This window comes from Bombina bombina, chromosome 10 (assembly GCF_027579735.1).
Source record: "Bombina bombina isolate aBomBom1 chromosome 10, aBomBom1.pri, whole genome shotgun sequence".
NCBI lineage: Eukaryota > Metazoa > Chordata > Amphibia > Anura > Bombinatoridae > Bombina > Bombina bombina.
Window position 1 is genome coordinate 166023300 of NC_069508.1, and position 23077 is coordinate 166046376.

The following is a 23077-nucleotide window of genomic DNA, read 5'->3' on the forward strand; positions in this document are numbered from 1 at the left end:
AATAAAGTTATTAACCCCTAAACCTAAGTCTAACCCTAACCCCCCTAACTTAAATATAATTTAAATTAAACTAAATTAATTTTACATAATTAAATTAATTCTATTTAAAACTAAATACTTACCGATAAAATAAACCCTAAGATAGCTACAATATAACTAATAGTTACATTGTAGCTATTTTAGGATTTATATTTATTTTACAGGCAACTTTTTATTTATTTTAACTAGGTAGAATAGTTATTAAATAGTTATTAACTATTTAATAACTACCTAGCTAAAATAAATACAAAATTACCTGTAAAATAAATCCTAACCTAAGTTACAATTACACCTAACACTACACTATCATTAAACTAATTACCTAAACTACCTACAATTAATTACAATTAAATTAAATAAACTAAATTACGAGAAAACCCAGCTCTTTTACCTGTAAAAAAAAATACAATACCCCCCCAACTTTACAACCCACCACCCACACACCCCTACTCTAAAAACCACCCAATCCCGCCTTATAAAAACCCAACACTAACCCCCTGAAGAACACCCTACCTTGAGCCGTCTTCACCCAGCCGGTCACAAGTGGTCCTCCATACGGCAGAAGTCTTCATCCGTTCGGGGCAGAAGAGGTCCTGCAGAAGGCTTCATCCAGGCGGCATCTTCTATCTTCATCCTTCCGGAGCGGGTCCATCTTCAATCCAGCCGACGCGGAGCATCCTCTTCAAACAAAGTCCTAATGATGAATTAAGGTTCCTTTAAATGACGTCATCCAAGATGACGTCCCTTGAATTCCGATTGGCTGATAGAATCCTATCAGCCAATCGGAATTAAGGTAGGAAAAATCCTATTGGCTGATGCTATTAGCTAATCGGATTGAAGTTCAATCCGATTGGCTGATCCAATCAGCCAATGGGATTGACCTTGCATTCTATTGGCTGATTGGAACAGCCAATAGAATGCGAGGTCAATCCTACTGGCTGATTGGATCAGCCAATCGGATTGCACTTCAATCCGATTGGCTGATTACATCAGCCAATAGGAATGTTCTTACCTTAATTCCGATTGGCTGATAGGATTCTATCAGCCAATTGGAATTCAAGGGACGCCATCTTGGATGACGTCATTTAAAGGAACCTTCATTCTTCGTTAGGACTTCGTTTGAAGAGGATGCTCCGCGTTGGCTGGATTGAAGATGGACCCGCTCCGGAAGGATGAAGATAGAAGATGCCGCCTTCTGCCGTCTGGAGGACCTCTTCTGCCCCGATCGGATGAAGACTTCTGCCGTATGGAGGACCACTTGTGCCCGGCTGGGTGAAAACGGCTCAAGGTAGGGTGATGTTCAGGGGGTTAGTGTTAGGTTTTTTTAAGGGGGGATTGGGTGGGTTTTAGAGTAGGGGTGTGTGGGTGGTGGGTTGTAAGGTTGGGGGTGGTATTGTATTTTTTTTTTACAGGTAAAACAGCTGATTACTTTGGGGCAATGCCCCGCAAAAGGCCCTTTTAAGGGCTATTTGTAATTTATTTTAGGGTAGGGATTTTTTTTTTATTTTGGGGGGCTTTTTTATTTTATTAGGGGGATTAGATTAGGTGTAATTAGTTTAAAATTCTTGTAATTCTTTTTTTATTTTCTGTAATTTAGTGGGTTTTTTTTCGTAATTTAGTTTATTTAATTGTAATTAATTGTAGGTAGTTTAGGTAATTAGTTTAATGATAGTGTAGTGTTAGGTGTAATTGTAACTTAGGTAAGGATTTATTTTACAGGTAATTTTGTATTTATTTTAGCTAGGTAGTTATTAAATAGTTAATAACTATTCTACCTAGTTAAAATAAATACAAAGTTGCCTGTAAAATAAACCCTAAGCTAGATACAATGTAACTATTAGTTATATTGTAGCTAGCGTAGGGTTTATTTTATCAGTAAGTATTTAGTTTTAAATAGGATTAATTTATTTAATTATGTTAAATTTATTTTGTTTAATTTAAATTATGTTTAAGTTAGGGGGGGTTAGAGTTAGACTTAGGTTTAGGGGTTAATAAATTTATTATAGTAGCGGCGACGTTGGGGTCGGAAGATTAGGGGTTAATAATTGTAGGTGGGGGCAGCAGATTAGGGGTTAATAAATATAATGTAGGTGTCGGCGATGTTAGGGGCAGCAGATTAGGGGTTCATAGGTATAATGTAGGTGGCGGCGATGTCATGTCGGCAGATTAGGGGTTAAAAAAATTTATTTCAGTGTTTGCGATGTGGGGGGGGGGCTCGGTTTAGGGGTTAATAGGTAGTTTATGGGTGTTAGTGTACTTTGTAGCACTTTAGTTAAGAGCTTTATGTTCCGGCGTTAGCCCATAAAACTCTTAACTACTGACTTTTAAATGTGGTAGGAGTCTGGACAGGAGAGGGTCTACCGCTCACTTCTTCCAAGACTCGTAATACCAGCGTTAGGCCATTAAAAAGATAGGATACGCAATTGACGTAAGGGGATTTGCGGTAGCCTCGAGTCGCGGAACAAAAGTGAGTGGTACACCTGTACCTGCCAGACTCGTAATACCAGCGGGCGGTAAAAAGCAGCGTTAGGACCCCTTAACGCTGCTTTTTACTTTAACGCCAAACTCGTGATCTAGCTGATAGTTTTGTCAGGTAAATGAAAAAAACCCAGCAAGGTTCTATTTCTGTTTAAATGGAGTTATGTCAAAAATGCTCTGGTCTTTTGGGGAAGTTTTAGTCTGAAATGCCCGGGCCTTAAGGGGTTAAAATTGCATGCTCTATCTAAATCATGAACATTTCTTTTTGACTTGACTGTCCCCTTAACACATGGATATCGTTTTCTATTATTAGGCTTTGTGTATATTTTTTAGATTTGTCTAAAAAAAACAAAAAAAAAAAAATATTTTGCTTTATTTTGTGTTAATTTCAAAAAACGCAAGGAGGCACCTTTAGTTTTTGAATGTAGAGGTGGGGAAGTCTTCAGAATTAGTGTCAGCCCAAGAAGTATGTAAGCTTCAGTTTTGTTCTCAACACATACATATTTCCTTTACCTTTATTTTGTTAAAATAAATAGCTAATTTTGCCAGTTCTATCCCCATCTATACTAAAAATGTCAGTACTTAAAGGCACAGTCTATTCCAAAAGTTTTATTGTTAAAAAAGATAGATAATCCCTTTACTGCCCAGCTTTGCACAGCCAATATGGTTATATTAAAATACGATTTACTTCTGTGTTTACCTTGTATCCAAGCCTCTTTTGACAGCCCCCTTATTTCAGTGTTGTTTACAGACTTGCATTTTAGCCAGTTAGTGCTGGTTTGTGCATAACGCCACAGGAGTGAACACAATGTTATCTATTTGGCACACATGAACTAGCACTGTCAAGCTGTGAAAAGCTAATAAAATTAACTGAGATAAGAGGTGGCCCGCAGGGGCTTAGAAACATGCATACATGTAGAGGTTTAGAGGTTATAAAGTATATTAATATAACAATGTTGGTTGCGCAAAGCTGGGGAATGGGTAGTAAACGCATTATCTACCTTTTTAAACTATACAAATTTTGGAGTAAACTGTCCCTTTAAGTACTGGTTATAAGAACATGCTTTGTAGGCAAGACTTTCCCAGTGTTTTTTTTTTTTTTTTTTTTTGGGGGGGGGGGGTCACAGAGAGGTACTGAAACATTAGTTTTCCATTGTTCTTTCTAAGGGCCTAATTCTTACAAACAAATACACTGTGGCCGATGTGAAAAACCACACCGGCACTCGCAGAGGTTGCCCTTAGGGAATTCTATTTAAAAAGTGGCTGTCCCTGCGAGTTGCTAGATGTCTCCCATAGAGAGTTATAGACTTTGCTGGGGAGAGTGAAGTTAGCAGGGAGACCTGGTGGAGAAATATCAGCTACACAAATAAAAAAGCCCTGTTCAGCCCACGATCAGACATGGGAAAGGAAATAATGAATTTCACTGCAGTTTTACATGTGTAGTTTTATTACAATTTCTACTGTGTACCTTTTATTGTTTGTTTCCTGCAAAATGTCAATATGAATATTTTTTTTTCATGAAATATTATTTTTTCAGAACCATTTCGTTATGATTTTTAATGTGTTAAACAATACAATTTTATTTCAATATTGAATTAATTTGTTTTATATGGTTTTTAAATATTTGGTGAGCCCTATTGTAATGTATGCATTGGCTACACATAATTGATAGCACGGAACACCCCTTTACGAGACACACTGTTCTCAAGGTAAAAACTGCCTTTAGAGAATTAGGACAGGGACTTCATAGTGCTGTAGAGAGCTTTATAGAACCAGGCCCTATATAGCTGTCTTTTAGTAGACCGTGATAGATAATCTAATGGGATTTTGTGTATGTGTGGAGAGATAAGGTTATGACGTCTGCTCACCTTGCAAGCTCAGTCAATTTAATAGGTTTGTAGTTTTAATAAGCAGAAACTGTTATTTCATTACAAAATAAACCAAAAGTTGCAATTTATCTTACATGTCAAACTCTGGTATAACAAGTCATTGACACCTTTTCTTGGAGTCACAGTGTCCAGCTTTAAATGTTTCATTTGCAGTGAATAGAATCTTTTGTAGCATGGTCTGTAGATCACCCCAAAACCTGGGAGAGAGGAACTGAAATCCAAGACTGGCCAGCACTTAAGTGATTGTAAATTTAACCTGTTTGTATTTATTAAACCTCAAAATTGTATTATTTACTCAGATTTTTAATTACTTTTATATTTTGTACCTACCATGTTCAGCAGCTTTCTATACCCCCATACATTCCCAGTTACAGTTTTTCACTGACGTAGAGAGTGGTCTCACCCGCAGCATTGCAGCTAGCTTTTTTTTCTTTTTTTTCTTGTAATGCCGTACGGCACACATTTTAATTGGATATGTACATAACAAGTCAATAAAAGGGAAAAACCCGGTTTATCTAAGGGAGGATGGTGGAACATGAATATAATGATTAATGTTGTTTTAAATTAACTTTTAGGCAGAAAAAACTCAAACTTTATGAATTAAATTTATATTTAAAAATAAAGATTATTTGAAGGGTTAAGTGCAGGTACGGCAAGTTTACCATTACTTAACAGAAGTAACATTTCAGATGCCGTTTATGAAACTGCAAAGTCGTGTGCTGGATCAAATAAGCAAATTTACACACGTCTTTGATAAGCTATCTAAGCCTGTCTACAGTTTACACGTCCTACTTACAGCTTACTTTTTATTTCTAGATTATTCATAATTCATCATTTAGTTATGCAATTGTTAAACAGTTGTGTCCAGAGCTTTTCTGTTTCAATTATAAATACTATACTCTGTTCACAAAAACTGTCCTCATCATCACTAAGGACCCGTATATTTTAGGAACACATATTTATTATTGCAAGGGAATGAATGTTTTATGGACATTATATTATGTGAATATGTTATTCAGATCACAGTGTATAATGCAGAATAATGTATGTCCAGGGATGGCATATTTATATATCTACAGGGTTACTTTAATGTTAACACAGAGCAGTTAAACATTTATTTTTTCATGAATATTCTTCATTCTTGTTTCGTTCCTGTCATTTGCTGAATATTCTTTTGGATGTCTTGCAGGTTCCTGACATTTTGCACACGTCACTTTGGGAGTGTGGTTACACAGACTGTCCGTGCACAGAAAACTGATCAGTTTCCACTTTTCCTCATTATAATGGGCAAGCGATCTTCTAATGAAGTGCTGAATGTTATCCAAGGTAGGTTATTCACTGGGGTAGAGAAGGTAACCCATTATTGTTGTCAGTCTCTTTAATGAGATGGAAAAAAGGTAACAACTGCAAACACTAATTCAGAGAAACTGGTGATAAATTCCTTGCTATAAAACGTATAGTGTGTGGTTTCCCATGCTTGAATCCCCAGAATTGGGTTGTTCATATTCTTTAGAAACACAGAATCACAAGGCTGGGCTAAGAAACATTACCTGGTGTATGTATGCCTTGGATAAGTAACATTACCTGGTAGTGATGATCTGGTGCATGTATGCCTGGGCTAAGTAACATTACCTGGTAGTGATGATCTGGTGCATGTATGCCTGGGCTAAGTAACATTACCTGGTAGTGATGATCTGGTGCATGTATGCCTGGGCTAAGTAACATTACCTGGTGGTGATCCTCTGGTGCATGTATGCCTGGGCTAAGTAACATTACCTGGTGGTGATGATCTGGTGCATGTATGCCTGGGCTAAGTAACATTACCTGGTAGTGATGATCTGGTGCATGTATGCCTGGGCTAAGTAACATTACCTGGTGGTGATCGTCTGGTGCATGTATGCCTGGGCTAAGTAACATTACCTGGTGGTGATCGTCTGGTGCATGTATACCTGGGCTAAGTAACATTACCTGGTAGTGATCGTCTGGTGCAGGGATGTAACATTACCTGTTTGAACTCTTCTGGAGCAGGGTTGCCCGGCCTGAGTAACATTACCTGTTTGAACTCTTCTGGAGCAGGGTTGCCTGGCCTGAGTAACATTACCTGTTGAACTCTTCTGGAACAGGGTTGCCTTGCCTAAGTAACATTACCTATTTGAACTCTTCTGGAGCAGGGTTGCCCAGTGTGAGTAACTTTACCTATTTGATCTCTTCTGGAGCAGGGTGGCCTGCCTAAGTGACATTACCTGTTTGATCTCTTCTGGAGCAGGGTGGCCTGGCCTTAGTAACATTACCTGTTGGAACTCTTCTGGAGCAGGGTTGTCCAGTGTGAGTAACATTACCTGTTGGAACTCTTCTGGAGCAGGGTTGTCCAGTATGAGTAACTTTACCTGTTTGAACTCTTCTGGAGCAGGGTTGTCCGGTGTGAGTAACTTTACCTGTTTGAACTCTTCTGGAGCAGGGTTGTCCGGTGTGAGTAACTTTTCCTGTTTGAACTCTTCTGGAGCAGGTTTGCCCGGTGTGAGTAACTTTTCCTGTTTGAACTCTTCTGGAGCAGGGTTGCCCGGTGTGAGTAACTTTACCTGTTTGAACTCTTCTGGAGCAGGGTTGTGAACTCTTCTGGAGCAGGGTTGCCCAGTGTGAGTAACTTTACCTATTTGAACTCTTCTGGAGCAGGGTTGTCCAGTGTGAGTAACTTTACCTGTTTGAACTCTTCTGGAGCAGGGTTGCCCGGTGTGAGTAACATTACCTGTTTGAACTCTTCTGGAGCAGGGTTGCCCGGTGTGAGTAACATTACCTGTTTGAACTCTTCTGGAGCAGGGTTGCCCGCTGTGAGTAACTTTTCCTGTTTGAACTCTTCTGGAGCAGGGTTGCCCGGTGTGAGTAACATTACCTGTTTGAACTCTTCTGGAGCAGGGTTGCCCAGTGTGAGTAACTTTACCTGTTTGAACTCTTCTGGAGCAGGGTTACCCAGTGTGAGTAACTTTACCTGTTTGAACTCTTCTGGAGCAGGGTTGCCCGGTGTGAGTAACTTTACCTTTTTGAACTCTTCTGGAGCAGGGTTGCCCGGTGTGAGTAACTTTACCTGTTTGAACTCTTCTGGAGCAGGGTTACCCGGTGTGAGTAACTTTACCTGTTTGAACTCTTCTGGAGCAGGGTTGCCCGGTGTGAGTAACATTACCTGTTTGAACTCTTCTGGAGCAGGGTTGCCCGGTGTGAGTAACTTTACCTGTTTGAACTCTTCTGGAGCAGGGTTACCCCGTGTGAGTAACTTTACCTGTTTGAACTCTTCTGGAGCAGGGTTGCCCGGTGTGAGTAACATTACCTGTTTGAACTCTTCTGGAGCAGGGTTGCCCGGTGTGAGTAACATTACCTGTTTGAACTCTTCTGGAGCAGGGTTACCCAGTGTGAGTAACTTTACCTGTTTGAACTCTTCTGGAGCAGGGTTGCCCGGTGTGAGTAACATTACCTGTTTGAACTCTTCTGGAGCAGGGTTACCCAGTGTGAGTAACTTTACCTGTTTGAACTCTTCTGGAGCAGGGTTGCCCGGTGTGAGTAACATTACCTGTTTGAACTCTTCTGGAGCAGGGTTGCCCGGTGTGAGTAACTTTACCTGTTTGAAATCTTCTGGAGCAGGGTTACCCGGTGTGAGTAACTTTACCTGTTTGAACTCTTCTGGAGCAGGGTTGCCCGGTGTGAGTAACATTACCTGTTTGAACTCTTCTGGAGCAGGGTTGCCCGGTGTGAGTAACATTACCTGTTTGAACTCTTCTGGAGCAGGGTTACCCAGTGTGAGTAACTTTACCTGTTTGAACTCTTCTGGAGCAGGGTTGCCCGGTGTGAGTAACTTTACCTTTTTGAACTCTTCTGGAGCAGGGTTGCCCGGTGTGAGTAACTTTACCTGTTTGAACTCTTCTGGAGCAGGGTTACCCGGTGTGAGTAACTTTACCTGTTTGAACTCTTCTGGAGCAGGGTTGCCCGGTGTGAGTAACATTACCTGTTTGAACTCTTCTGGAGCAGGGTTGCCCGGTGTGAGTAACATTACCTGTTTGAACTCTTCTGGAGCAGGGTTACCCGGTGTGAGTAACTTTACCTGTTTGAACTCTTCTGGAGCAGGGTTGCCCGGTGTGAGTAACATTACCTGTTTGAACTCTTCTGGAGCAGGGTTGCCCGGTGTGAGTAACTTTACCTGTTTGAACTCTTCTGGAGCAGGGTTACCCGGTGTGAGTAACTTTACCTGTTTGAACTCTTCTGGAGCAGGGTTGCCCGGTGTGAGTAACATTACCTGTTTGAACTCTTCTGGAGCAGGGTTACCCGGTGTGAGTAACTTTACCTGTTTGAACTCTTCTGGAGCAGGGTTGCCCGGTGTGAGTAACTTTACCTGTTTGAACTCTTCTGGAGCAGGGTTGCCCGGTGTGAGTAACATTACCTGTTTGAACTCTTCTGGAGCAGGGTTGCCCGGTGTGAGTAACTTTACCTGTTTGAACTCTTCTGGAGCAGGTTTGCCCGGTGTGAGTAACATTACCTGTTTGAACTATTCTGGAGCAGGGTTGCCCGGTGTGAGTAACATTACCTGTTTGAACTCTTCTGGAGCAGGGTTACCCAGTGTGAGTAACTTTACCTGTTTGAACTCTTCTGGAGCAGGGTTGCCCGGTGTGAGTAACTTTACCTTTTTGAACTCTTCTGGAGCAGGGTTGCCCGGTGTGAGTAACTTTACCTGTTTGAACTCTTCTGGAGCAGGGTTGCCCGGTGTGAGTAACTTTACCTGTTTGAACTCTTCTGGAGCAGGGTTGCCCGGTGTGAGTAACATTACCTGTTTGAACTCTTCTGGAGCAGGGTTGCCCGGTGTGAGTAACTTTACCTGTTTGAACTCTTCTGGAGCAGGGTTACCCGGTGTGAGTAACTTTACCTGTTTGAACTCTTCTGGAGCAGGGTTGCCCGGTGTGAGTAACATTACCTGTTTGAACTCTTCTGGAGCAGGGTTACCCGGTGTGAGTAACTTTACCTGTTTGAACTCTTCTGGAGCAGGGTTGCCCGGTGTGAGTAACATTACCTGTTTGAACTCTTCTGGAGCAGGGTTGCGCGGTGTGAGTAACATTACCTGTTTGAACTCTTCTGGAGCAGGGTTGCCCGGTGTGAGTAACATTACCTGTTTGAACTCTTCTGGAGCAGGGTTACCCGGTGTGAGTAACTTTACCTGTTTGAACTCTTCTGGAGCAGGGTTGCCCGGTGTAACATTACCTGTTTGAACTCTTCTGGAGCAGGGTTGTCCAGTGTGAGTAACTTTACCTGTTTGAACTCTTCTGGAGCAGGGTTGCCCGGTGTGAGTAACATTACCTGTTTGAACTCTTCTGGAGCAGGGTTGTCCAGTGTGAGTAACTTTACCTGTTTGAACTCTTCTGGAGCAGGGTTGTCCGGTGTGAGTAACTTTTCCTGTTTGAACTCTTCTGAATCATTAAAACTGGACCAGATTTGCAAATCCTCGCTTTTTACTGTACTCTATGACAAATAGGATTCACTGGGATATGCGTTTAACTGTTTGCAGAATACACATTTTGAATGAAAAAAGAAGACCCTAGTAACAGAGTATATTCTGATGGGCACATTTTCCTGAAAGCTGGGCTTAAAGAGACGTTAAAGGGACATAAAAAAACAAAATATATCTTTCATTATTCAGATAGAGAATACAATTTAAAAAAAGTTTCCAAATTACTTCTATTATCAAATTAGCTTAAAGGGACAGTCTACACCAGAATTTGTATTGTTTTAAAAGATAGATAATCCCTTTATTACCAATTTCCCAGTTTTGCATGACCAACACAGTTATAATAATATACTTTTAACCTCTGTGATTATCTTGTATCTAAGCCTCTGCAAACTGCCCCTTTTTTCAGTTCTTTTGACAGACTTGCAGTCTAGCCAATCAGTGCCTGCTCCCAGATTACTTCACATGCACGAGCACAGTGTTATCTATATGAAATATGTGAACTAACACCCTCTAGTGGTGAAAAACTGTTAAAAATGCAATCTGAAAGAGGTGGGCTTCAAGGTCTAAGAAATTAGCATATGAACCTCCTAGGTTAAGCTTTCAACTAAGAATACCAAGAGAACAAAGCAAAATTGGTGATAAAAGTAAATTGGAAAATTGTTTAAAGGGACACTCAAGTCAAAATTAAACTTCATGATTCAGATACAGCATGCAATATTAAACAACTTTCCAATTTACTTACATTAACAAAATGTACACAGTCTTTTTCTATTTACATTTTTGAATCACCAACTCCTACTGAGCACGTGCAAGAATTCACAGCATATACGTATATGCATTTGTGATTAGCTGATGGCTGTCACATGGTACAGGGGGAGTGGAAAAAGACATAACTTTTTAATTTATTTAGCAAAAATGTACTATTATTTTGAAGTTCAGACTAAGTGCTATTGCATTGTCTTCTTATCATGCCTTTGTTGATTATGCAAATCTGCAGTGTTGACTGGTCCTTTAAAATTACATGCTCTATCTGAATCATGAAAGTTTATTTTGGCCCAGACTGTCCCTTTAATTCTCATGGTATTCTTTGTTGAAGAGATATCTAGATAGGTAGCGTGCACAATCTGGAGCACTTCATGACAGGAAATAGTGCTGCCTTCTTGTGCTCTTGCTAATGTATTGTATAGTGCTGCAGACACATGCACACGCCTGAAATTACCTTACTGCTTTTCAACAAAGGATAACAAGAAAACAAAGAATTTGATACTAGAAGTAAATTAGAAAGTTGTTTAAAAATCTGAATCATGAAAGACACATTTTGGGTTTCATGTCCCTTTAAGAATATAAATGAACTGATATCATTTAAATCCATTAGACAGATTTCACAGGAATCTGCTATCAGATTGATGTTCTCATGTTGGTCCTTCACAAAGGTCACCCTTTTATATCTCAGGGCCTGGGAACTTTACATTCTGTAGGAGCGCAGCATTTCAGTGACTTCAGATGTACAACCTTTTACGGATTTAATGGGATTTGCAGTTTGGATTTTGCAGGCGGCATGAACCCTCAGCCCCATGTTGGGACTCGTTTTTAACATTTACAGAAATCTAACAGGAAATCTTTACAAAGGTCAGATTTGTTTTCTCTGTCTCCTGTTGAGTGTGGAAACAATTACCCTCCTCTTTGTACACACTTTGCGGTGAAGATGAGACTCTGGAAGTGAATATACAGTAACCTGTCAGCACAGCTCAGGCAACTGATAGCTTATATATATATCTAGTCACCTCTGCTGTAAAGTTACCCAGAGACTCAAGTGAGAAAATACAAGGCTTGCCCTGTAATCAGTCTTGTTGCCTCCGCTGGTCTCTAAAGGAAGAGAAAACCCACTTTAGATTGGGATCAGAAGTCTAATAATGATTTCTCCTGTGGTCTAATAACTTGCACCATATTCATGCAATAGAAACCCTGTACACCAGGGATGGGGGACCTATAGGGTGGCTGTCCAAGGTGACACTCAGAACACATTTCTGGGTTTACTACCATTCTATTTGGTTTTATTGGCTGCAATTATAGTGCTTAATTTAGAATTTATAAAATAAAAAAGGTAACACGGACATGAGGTTTTTGTTTTTTTAAAATCTCAAAATGGTTCACCAGTCCTGACCTGCGCAGAGGGCAATACCATCCCTGACCTGCACAAAGGGCAATACCATCCCTGCCCTGCACATAGGGCAATACCATCCCTGCCCTGCACAGAGGGCAATACCACCCCTGCCCTGTACAGTGGGCAATACCACCCCTGCCCTGTACAGTGGGCAATACCATCCCTGACCTGCACAGAGGGCAATACCATCCCTGACCTGCACAGAGGGCAATACCATCCCTGACCTGCACAGAGGGCAATACCATCCCTGACCTGCACAGAGGGCAATACCATCCCTGACCTGCACAGAGGGCAATACCACCCCTGCCCTGTACAGTGGGCAATACCATCCCTGACCTGCACAGAGGGCAATACCATCCCTGACCTGCACAGAGGGCAATACCATCCCTGACCTGCACAGACGGTAATACCATCCCTGACCTGCACAGAGGGCAATACCATCCCTGACCTGCACAGAGGGCAATACCATCCCTGACCTGCACAGAGGGCAATACCATCCCTGACCTGCACAGAGGGCAATACCATCCCTGACCTGCACAGAGGGCAATACCACCCCTGCCCTGCACAGTGGGCAATACCATCCCTGACCTGCACAGATGGCAATACCACCCCTGCCCTGTACAGACCATAATACCATCCCTGCCCTGTACAGACGGTAATACCATCCCTGCCCTGTACAGACGGTAATACCATCCCTGCCCTGTACAGACGGTAATACCATCCCTGCCCTGTACAAACGGTAATACCATCCCTGCCCTGTACAGACGGTAATATCAACCCTGACCTGCACAGACGGTAATACCAACGCTGGCCTGCACAGACGGTAATACCAACGCTGGCCTGCACAGACGGTAATATCAACCCTGACCTGCACAGACGGTAATACCAACGCTGGCCTGCACAGACGGTAATACCATGCCTGCCCTGTACAGACGGTAATACCATGCCTGCCCTGTACAGACGGTAATACCATCCCTGCCCTGTACAGACGGTAATACCATCCCTGCCCTGTACAGACGGTAATACCATCCCTGCCCTGTACAGACGGTAATACCATCCCTGCCCTATACAGACGGTAATACCATCCCTGCCCTGTACAGACGGTAATACCATCCCTGCCCTGTACAGACGGTAATACCATCCCTGCCCTGTACAGACGGTAATACCATCCCTGCCCTGTACAGACGGTAATACCATCCCTGCCCTGTACAGACGGTAATACCATCCCTGCCCTGTACAGACGGTAATACCATCCCTGCCCTGTACAGACGGTAATACCATCCCTGCCCTATACAGACGGTAATACCATCCCTGCCCTGTACAGACGGTAATACCATCCCTGCCCTGTACAGACGGTAATACCATCCCTGCCCTGTACAGATGGTAATACCATCCCTGCCCTGTACAGACGGTAATACCATGCCTGCCCTGTACAGACGGTAATACCATCCCTGCCCTGTACAGACGGCAATACCATCCCTGCCCTGTACAGACGGCAATACCATCCCTGCCCTGTACAGACGGCAATACCATCCCTGCCCTGTACAGACGGCAATACCATCCCTGCCCTGAACAGACGGCAGTACCATCCCTGCCCTATACAGACGGTAATACCATCCCTACCCTGTACAGACGGTAATACCAACCCTGACCTGCACAAACGGTAATACCCACCCAGACCTGCACAGACGATAATACCATCCCTGCCCTGTACAGGCGATAATACCATCCGTGGTCTGTACAGAGGGTAATATCAACCCTGACCTGCACAGAAGATAATACCATCCCTGCCCTGCACAGAAGATAATACCATCCCTGCCCTGCACAGAAGATAATACCATCCCTGCTCTGTACAGAGGGTAATACCAACCCTGACCTGCACAGAAGATAATACCAATCATGTACATAGAAAGAAACAAGTAAAAAGGGTATCCACGCACATCTGTACTAGTTACATGTTCTGGGGTGTGACAGTTATATTGGGAACTGCATGCAAATCAAGTTGTTCCCTATTCTTTTGTTGCTTTGTTTCTGATTATCCAAATTTTAGAGCCTTATACACTCGCACGAATGCCCATTAGTAGCTGTACAAAGTGGTCAATTAAAACTGTCCTAATTGGGTATCATCATTTTAATCTGCCATGATGCTAAAGCTCGTTTTCCATTAATTCCTTGCTGATTAACTCTCCTCTCCACTCTCTGTGTTACCAGGGAACACAACTGTGGATGAACTAATGATGAGATTGATCTCGGCAATGGAAATATTTTCAGCGCAACAGCAGGAAGATATAAAAGACGAGGTAAGTTACCGCTAACTGTATAGAACTGGCTCATCCCTCAGGAATTAAATGGCAGTGCCAATAGTAGCAGTTTCTAGAGGAAAGAAGGTGAGAATCTGGTATAGATCAGGGGTTGATTATCAAGAGTTGAAACTGGTGCCTAACATTGTTTTGTTTGCCAGCTGTCTAAAAATGTGTTGAGTGTTTAAAATATAATTTAAACACATTAAACTCATACAGCAAAACTGATTGTTTAAATGGATTGAAAAGTTTATTTGTCTGCCTGTAGTAATGTAAAAATGAGAACAAACAGATTAATATTGACTGTCAGAGCTTGCAATCTAAAGGTCAGGCTCTGAAGTTTACCAGAACAGTTGCATATGCGTGTGCTGGATGGGGTTGTATCCTTAAATATAGCATTTATTGACAGAAACTCAACACTTATTTAATGCCTTTCATCTGATTGTACAAGCTTTAGCGGGAAAATAAATCTTCTTATGCTTAATCCTTCTGAGCAGCCTTGTAAAGTCCGTTAACGCACCGTAATTGGCTGCAGTTATTCTTGAAAAGTTGCCAAGGTTGTTGCAGAGAGCAGAGTTTTACAGTAATCGGAGAGGATAGAGAAGAATGTTTGTGTTACACCGTGTAAGTGGTTTGGAATGTGTAATATAAGGTGTGATTGCTTTTTGATTGGTCATTGTTCTGCTGCATAAGCAACGACATTTCCCCACCAAAGGCCTCATTCAGCCGGTTTCTTGCCCTCTTTTTCGGCAATATAAATCTGAAAAATTGTTTGAGAATTTGAAGTGCACACTGCAGACTTTACAAACCTAACTCCCCTATATATCTGTACCTAATTTGCATCAGTATAGGTGATAAAACACTGCAAAACAATGCAGCTATCGTATATTTCAATGGAAAAACATATGCAGCAAAGACAGTGCTAATGTACTCGGATAGTTTTCACACTCACCCTGCATGTTAATTGATTGCAAGACTACAGAAAGTCTTGTAACACATGGCATGTTATGTCTTTTTAACGGGGGTGTTTTTTTTATATCAAAACAGACATAAAATGATCTGCAGGGCTGATCCCCACACATTAAATCATTTAAAAATAATTTGTCTCTGTTTGCCAGTACCCAGTTTGCTTAAAAAAAAAAAGGTGGTTTTTATTTATTTTTTGGCAAAAAATGCAATTTTATGTAATGTAACTGCCCCCTTCCCCCTCCCAGATCCCTTTCTTAAAGGCACATTATACACTAATTTTTTTCTTTGCATAAATGTGTTGTAGATAAGCTATTTATATAGCCCATAAAGTTTTTTTCTTAACAAAATGGATTTTTTTGCTTATTTTTAAATAACATTGCTCTGATTTTCAGACTCCTAACCAAGCCCCAAAGTTTTATGAGAATACCGTCAGCTACCTTCTCCAGCTTGCTCCTGTTTGTGTAGGGTCTTTTCATATGCAAAAGAATGGGGAGGGGGGGGGAGTGTCTTATTTCCAACTTGCAGTGGGCTTTCCAGCTACCTTTTCAACAGAGCCAAACTGAGAGCTTTTAAGTAAGTTTTTAAACAGTTTTATACTAGATTTTTATATCAGTATCTGTGCATCTTATTCTTTATAGTAGTGCCTATTACATGCAGTTATATGAAAATGAGTGTATACTGTCCCTTTAATATTTTTTAACCCCCCCTTTCTCTCTCCCTCCATCCCATCACCTTCAATTGTAATTTATTTTAAAGTACTAGTACACACACCGCGTGCGTCCCACCTGCCCCCGCACATTTCCAACCACTTGCGCACTGGATCAGGAAGTGATCCAGCGATGGGCCGCCCAACTGCCTCCCTGCTATGGCTCCCACATACCAACAATCGGCACCATCACTGGCCGATGCAGAGAGGGCCACAGAGTGGTTCATTAGAGCACTTTATCTTATACTATAACTGCGTTTGTAATGCGTCCGTCACCGTCGTCAGTTGTGCGTGCAGCCAAAAGAATGCCGGCTGCGCACAACGCCAAATGAATCCTCTACAGCAATAGACTGTCCTCCGGGCAGTCTTATTGCCTAGTTTTTAAAGGACCAGTAAACACAGTAGATTTGCATAATCAACAAATGCAAGATAAAAAGACAATACAATAGCATTTAGTCTGAACTTTAAATGAGTAGTAGATTTCTCTTACATTGGTGTATCCAGTCCACGGATTCATCCTTACTTGTGGGATATTCTCAATCCCCACAGGAAGTGGCAAAGAGAGCACACAGCAGAGCTGTCCATATAGCTCCCCTCAGGCTCCGCCCCCCCCCCCAGTCATTCTCTTTGCCGCTCTAACAAGTAGCATCTCCACGGGAGGGTAAAGAGTTTGTGGTGTTAGATTTGTAGTTTTTATTTCTTCAATCAAAAGTTTGTTATTTTAAAATAGTGCCGGTTTGTACTATTTACTCTGAGGCAGAAAGTGATGAAGATTTTTGCTGAGAGGAAAATGATTTTAGCAATCGTAGCTAAAATCCATTGCTGTTCCGACACAGGACTGTTGAGTACCGGAGAACTTCAGTTGGGGGGAACATTTTGCAGGCTTAACTGCTTCAGGTATGCTCAGTCATTTTTTTCTAACAAGATCTGGTAATGCTAGAAGACTGACAGAAATCCCCATGGGGGAAGGTAAGCCATTTTCTGAGACTCAGTATAGAAGGATGGCTTAGGTTAAGGGCTTAAATACTGGTGGACACTGTTATGGGCTAAATCGTTTGCTTTATCAGCATAAAACCATATTTGATCAGTGTTTTTAGACGTGTGAAACACTTTCTGGGGTTTTTAATATGCCTGGCATATTGTTAGACACCTAATCTGTCTCAGAAGGCCCCATAACTCCGGAATGAAGAGGGAGGGGGCCTCATTTTCGCGCCTCAGTTGCGCAGTTGTTTTTACAAGGCAGCTTCATGCAGCTTCACGTGTAGAGTCCAGAGACTTCAGGGAGGACTTCAGAGAGGCTTATTTTCGTCTACAAATAATCCCTAAGGAAGGTAAAGCCACAGCAGAGACTGTGGCACCGTGCTGTAGTGTTTTTAACCGGTAGCCTGCTTCATTTAGCTCCGGTTTGGGCAATAAGGGGTTAATTGATTTGAAAATTTGTGTGCAATCATTTCATTTTTAAAGACACAGTAACGTTTTTTCTAAAAGTGATTTTTATTGCATTGTAGTGCTGTCTAAGTCTGTCAAACATGTCTGAGCCTTCAGGTAGACCTTGTTCTTTATGTTTAAAAGCCATGGCGGTACCCCCATTGCATTTGTGTTTAAAGTGTGCTATAGCATCTAAGCATTTTAAGGACCATGCAGTGACACTTAAAAATGTAGCCCTAGATGATTCCTTAACCAAAGGTAATGAGGATAGTACTTTTTCCTCTCCCCTTGTGTCGACACCAGTTATGCCCGTGCAAGCGATGCCTAGTACCTCTAGCGCATCAATCCCTATTACTTTACAACAGTTAGCAGCAGTAATGGATAATTCTCTTGCAGCATTTTTATCCAAACTGCCTGTTTTTCCAAGGAAGCGCGATAGCTCAGTTTTAAATACAGAGGATGAGCAATCAGAAGCGTTGGATAATTTATCTGTAGTGCCCTCACAACAATCTGATTTGGCGGTGAGGGATGGTCTGTCTGAGGGAGAAATTTCTGACACAGGAAAAGTTTCTCAGCAGGCAGAGCCAGATTCCATAGCATTTAAATTTAAGCTAGAACACCTCCGCGTCCTGCTTAAGGAGGTCTTAGCTACGCTAGATGACTGTGACCCCTTGGTGGTCCCAGAAAAATTGTGTAAAATGGACAGGTTTTTAGAGGTCCCGGTACACACTGAGGCGTTTCCGATCCCAAAGAGGGTGGCGGATATTGTGACTAGGGAGTGGGAGAGACCAGGTGTACCCTTTGTTCCCCCTCCTATCTTTAAGAAAATGTTCCCCATAAACGACCCTAGGTGGGACGCGTGGCAGACGTTCCCTAAGGTAGAGGGGGCAGTTTCAACACTAGCTAAGCGCACGACTATACCAATAGAGGACAGTTGCGCTTTCAAAGATCCTATGGATAAAAAATTAGAAGGTTTACTAAAGAAAATATTTGTTCAACAAGGTTTCAACCAATTGCCTGCATCATTCCTGTAACTACTGCAGCAGCTTTTTGGTTTGACGCACTGGAAAACTCGCTCCAGAAAGAGACTTCATATGACGAAGTCATGGATAGAATTCATGCTCTAAAGCTGGCTAATTCTTTCATCACAGATGCCGCTTTACAATTAGCTAAATTAGCGGCGAAAAATTCTGGTTTTGCCATTGTGGCGCGAAGAGCGCTTTGGCTAAAATCATGGTCGGCTGACGTGTCATCCAAAACAAAATTACTTAATATTCCTTTCAAGGGTAAGACCCTATTCGGGCCAGAGTTGAAAGAAATTATTTCAGATATCATGGGGGGAAAGGGCCATGCCCTTCCTCAAGATAGACCCTTTAAGGCTAAAAACAAGGCTAATTTTCGCTCCTTTCGCAACTTCAGGAGCGGACCTGCTTCAACCTCTGCAGCCGCTAAGCAAGAGGGTAACGCTTCCCAGCCCAAGCCAACATGGAAACCTTTGCAGGGCTGGAACAAGGGTAAACAGGCCAAGAAGCCTGCTGCTGCTACCAAGACAGCATGAAAGGGTAGCCCCCGATCCGGGACCGGATCTAATAGGGGGCAGACTTTCTCTCTTTGCTCAGGCTTGGGCAAGAGATGTTCCAGATCCCCTGGGCATTAGAAATCGTTGCTCAGGGGTATCTCCTAGAATTCAAGGACTCTCCTCCAAGGGGAAGATTCCACATTTCTCGCTTGTCTTCAGACCAGACAAAGAAACAGGCGTTCTTACACTGTGTAGAAGATCTTCTACAGATGGGAGTGATACATCCAGTTCCAATTGCAGATCAAGGACTGGGTTTTTACTCAAACCTGTTTGTAGTTCCCAAAAAGGAAGGAACTTTCAGGCCAATCCTGGATTTAAAAATTCTAAACAAATTCCTCAGGGTTCCGTCATTCAAGATGGAAACCATTCTGACAATCTTACCGATGATCCAGGAAGGTCAATATATGACTTCCGTGGATTTAAAGGATGCATACCTTCATATTCCTATCCACAAAGATCACCATCAGTTCCTAAGGTTCGCCTTTCTGGACAAACATTACCAGTTCGTGGCTCTTCCCTTCGGGTTGGCCACTGCTCCCAGAATTTTCACAAAGGTGCTAGGGTCCCTTTTAGCGGTGCTAAGACCGCGGGGCATTGTAGTAGCACCTTACCTGGACGACATCTTAATCCAGGCGTCGTCCTTTCACAGAGCAAAGGCTCATACGGACATTGTTCTGGCCTTTCTAAGGTCTCACGGGTGGAAGGTGAACGTAGAAAAGAGTTCTCTGTCCCCGCTCACAAGGGTTCCCTTCCTGGGAACACTAATAGACTCGGTAGAAATGAAAATTTTTCTGACAGAGGTCAGGAAGTAAAAAATTTTGAATACTTGCCGAGTTCTTCATTCCATTCCTCGGCCTTCGGTGGCTCAGTGCATGGAGGTAATCGGTTTAATGGTTGCGGCAATGGACGTAGTCCCTTTTGCCCGAATTCACCTAAGACCACTGCAATTGTGCATGCTCAAACAGTGGAATGGGGATTATGCAGATTTGTCTCCTCAAATACAAATGGACCAGAAAACCAGAGACTCTCTTCTCTGGTGGTTGTCTCAGGATCACCTGTCTCAGGGAATGAGTTTCCGCAGACCGGAGTGGATAATTGTCACGACCGATGCCAGTCTGCTAGGCTGGGGTGCGGTCTGGAACTCCCTGAAAGCTCAGGGTCTATGGTCTCGGGAAGAGTCTCTTCTCCCGATAAACATTTTGGAATTGAGAGCGATATTCAATACGCTCCAGGCCTGGCCTCAACTGGCGGAGGCCAAATTCATCAGATTTCAGTCGGACAACATCATGACTGTAGCGTACATCAATCATCAGGGAGGAACAAGGAGTTCCCTGGCGATGAAGGAAGTAACCAAGATCATCAAATGGGCGGAGGATCACTCCTGCCATCTATCTGCAATTCACATCCCAGGAGTAGACAACTGGGAGGCGGATTATCTGAGTCGTCAGACTTTCCATCCGGGGGAGTGGGAACTCCACCCGGAGGTCTTTGCTCAGCTAACCCAGCTATGGGGCATTCCAGAATTGGACCTGATGGCATCCCGTCAGAACTCCAAACTTCCCCTTTACGGATCCAGGTCCAGGGATCCCAAGGCGACATTGATAGATGCCTTAGTAGCGCCTTGGTCATTCAATCTAGCTTATGTCTTTCCACCGTTTCCTCTTCTCCCTCGGCTAGTAGCCAGAATCAAATAGGAGAAGGCTTCTGTAATTCTGTTAGCACCTGCGTGGCCACGCAGGACTTGGTATGCAGACCTAGTGGACATGTCATCGGCTCCACCATGGAAACTGCCTTCGAGGCAAGATCTTCTAATTCAAGGTCCATTCAAGCATCCAAATCTAGTTTCTCTGCAACTGACTGCTTGGAGATTGAACACTTAATTCTAGCTAAGCGTGGGTTCTCTGAATCAGTTATAGATACTCTGATCCAGGCCAGAAAGCCTGTCACCAGGAAAATGTACCATAAGATATGGCGGAAATATCTTTGTTGGTGCGAATCCAATGGTTACTCGTGGAGTAAGGTTAAGATTCCTAGGATATTGTCTTTTCTCCAAGAAGGAGAAAGGTTTGTCGGCTAGTTCCTTAAAGGGACAGATATCTGCTCTGTCTATCCTGTTACACAAGCGTCTGGCAGCTCTGCCAGACGTTCAGGCGTTTGTACAGGCTTTAGTTAGAATCAAGCCTGTCTACAGACCTGTGGCTCCTCCATGGAGTCTAAATTTAGTTCTTGCAGTTCTTCAAGGGGTTCCGTTTGAACCTTTGCATTCCATAGATATTAAGTTATTATCTTGGAAAGTTTTGTTTTTGGTAGCTATTTCTTCTGCTCAAAGAGTTTCTGAATTGTCTGCTTTGCAGTGTAATTCACCCTATCTGGTATTCCATACAGATAAGGTTGTTTTGCGTACCAAACCTGGTTTCCTTCCAAAAGTGGTTTCTAATAAGAATATTAACCAGGAAATAGTTGTTCCTTCTCTGTGTCCTAATCCAGTTTCTAAGAAGGAACGTCTGTTACACAATCTTGATGTGGTTCGTGCTTTAAAGTTCTATTTAAAAGCAACTAAAGATTTCAGACAAACATCGTCCTTGTTTGTTGTCTATTCTGGTAAGAGGAGAGGTCAGAAAGCGACTGCTACCTCTCTTTCTTTCTGGCTGAAAAGCATCATCCGATTGGCTTATGAGACTGCTGGACAGCAGCCTCCTGAACGAATTACAGCTCATTCCACCAGAGCTGTGGCTTCCACATGGGCTTTCAAGAATGAGGCTTCTGTTGAACAGATTTGTAAGGCAGCGACTTGGTCTTCACTGCATACATTTGCCAAATTTTACAAATTCGATACTTTTGCTTCTTCGGAGGCTATTTTTGGGAGAAAGGGTTTGCAAGCAGTGGTGCCTTCCGTTTAGGTTACCTGATTTGTTCCCTCCCTTCATCCGTGTCCTAAAGCTTTGGTATTGGTTCCCACAAGTAAGGATGAACCTGTAGACTGGATACACCAATGTAAGAGAAAACAGAATTTATGCTTACCTGATAAATTCCTTTCTCTTACGGTGTATCCAGTCCACGGCCCGCCCTGGCAATTAAGTCAGGTTCAAATTTATTTTTTGTAAAACTACAGTCACCACTGCACCCTATGGTTTCTCCTTTTTCTCCTAACCGTCGGTCGAATGACTGGGGGGGCGGAGCCTGAGGGGAGCTATATGGACAGCTCTGCTGTGTGCTCTCTTTGCCACTTCCTGTGGGGATTGAGAATATCCCACAAGTAAGGATGAATCCGTGGACTGGATACACCGTAAGAGAAAGAAATTTATCAGGTAAGCATAAATTCTGGGTTTTTTTTCTGACAATTTTAAAAGTTATGTCTATTTCCACTCCCCCTGTACCATGTGACAGCCAACAGACAATCACAAATGCATACACGTACCATGTGACAGCCATCGGTCAATCACAAATGCATACACGTACCATGTGACAGCCATCAGCCAATCACAATGCATACACGTACCATGTGACAGCTATCGGTCAATGACAAATGCATATTCGTGTTTTCTGTGAATTCTTGCACATGCGCAGTATAAGCTGCTGACTCAAAAAGTTTAAATATAAAAATTGCATAGTCTATCTGAATAATGAAAGATTAATTTTGACTTTCGTGTCCCTTTAAATAAATTCCTTCTTTTACTAGGTGCTAATTTGTAGAGTAATATCAGACTTGTGCTCCGGTGTCGCTCCGATGAGGACACACCTGGTGAGGAAATCCGGAGCCAACATTTATAGATTGTTTTTTACTCTGTGCAGGAACATTATTTCTTCTACAAGATACGACGAGTCCACGGATTTCATCCTTGTGGGATATTAACCTCCTGCTAACAGGAAGTGGCAAAGAGCACCACAGCAGAGCTGTATATATAGCTCCTCCCTTCCCTCCACCCCCAGTCATTCTCTTTGCCTGTGTTAGTACTAGGAAGAGGTAAAGTGAGGTGTTAGTTTTCGTCAGAATGCCAAGCTTCCACGTTACGGATCCAGGTCGAGGGATCCTCAGGCCG

At 42.6% G+C, this 23077-nt stretch overlaps 1 protein-coding gene across 1 annotated transcript in view; it reads left to right on the top strand.

Moving 5' to 3' along the window:
- Positions 1–23077, top strand: part of FAF1 (Fas associated factor 1) — a 700642-nt gene that overhangs the window by 505173 nt on the left and 172392 nt on the right. Inside the window, exons 14-15 of the mRNA XM_053693495.1 lie at positions 5596–5732; positions 14267–14355. Coding sequence (XP_053549470.1) covers positions 5596–5732; positions 14267–14355 — 226 coding nt within the window. The remainder of the gene's footprint in view (positions 1–5595; positions 5733–14266; positions 14356–23077) is intronic.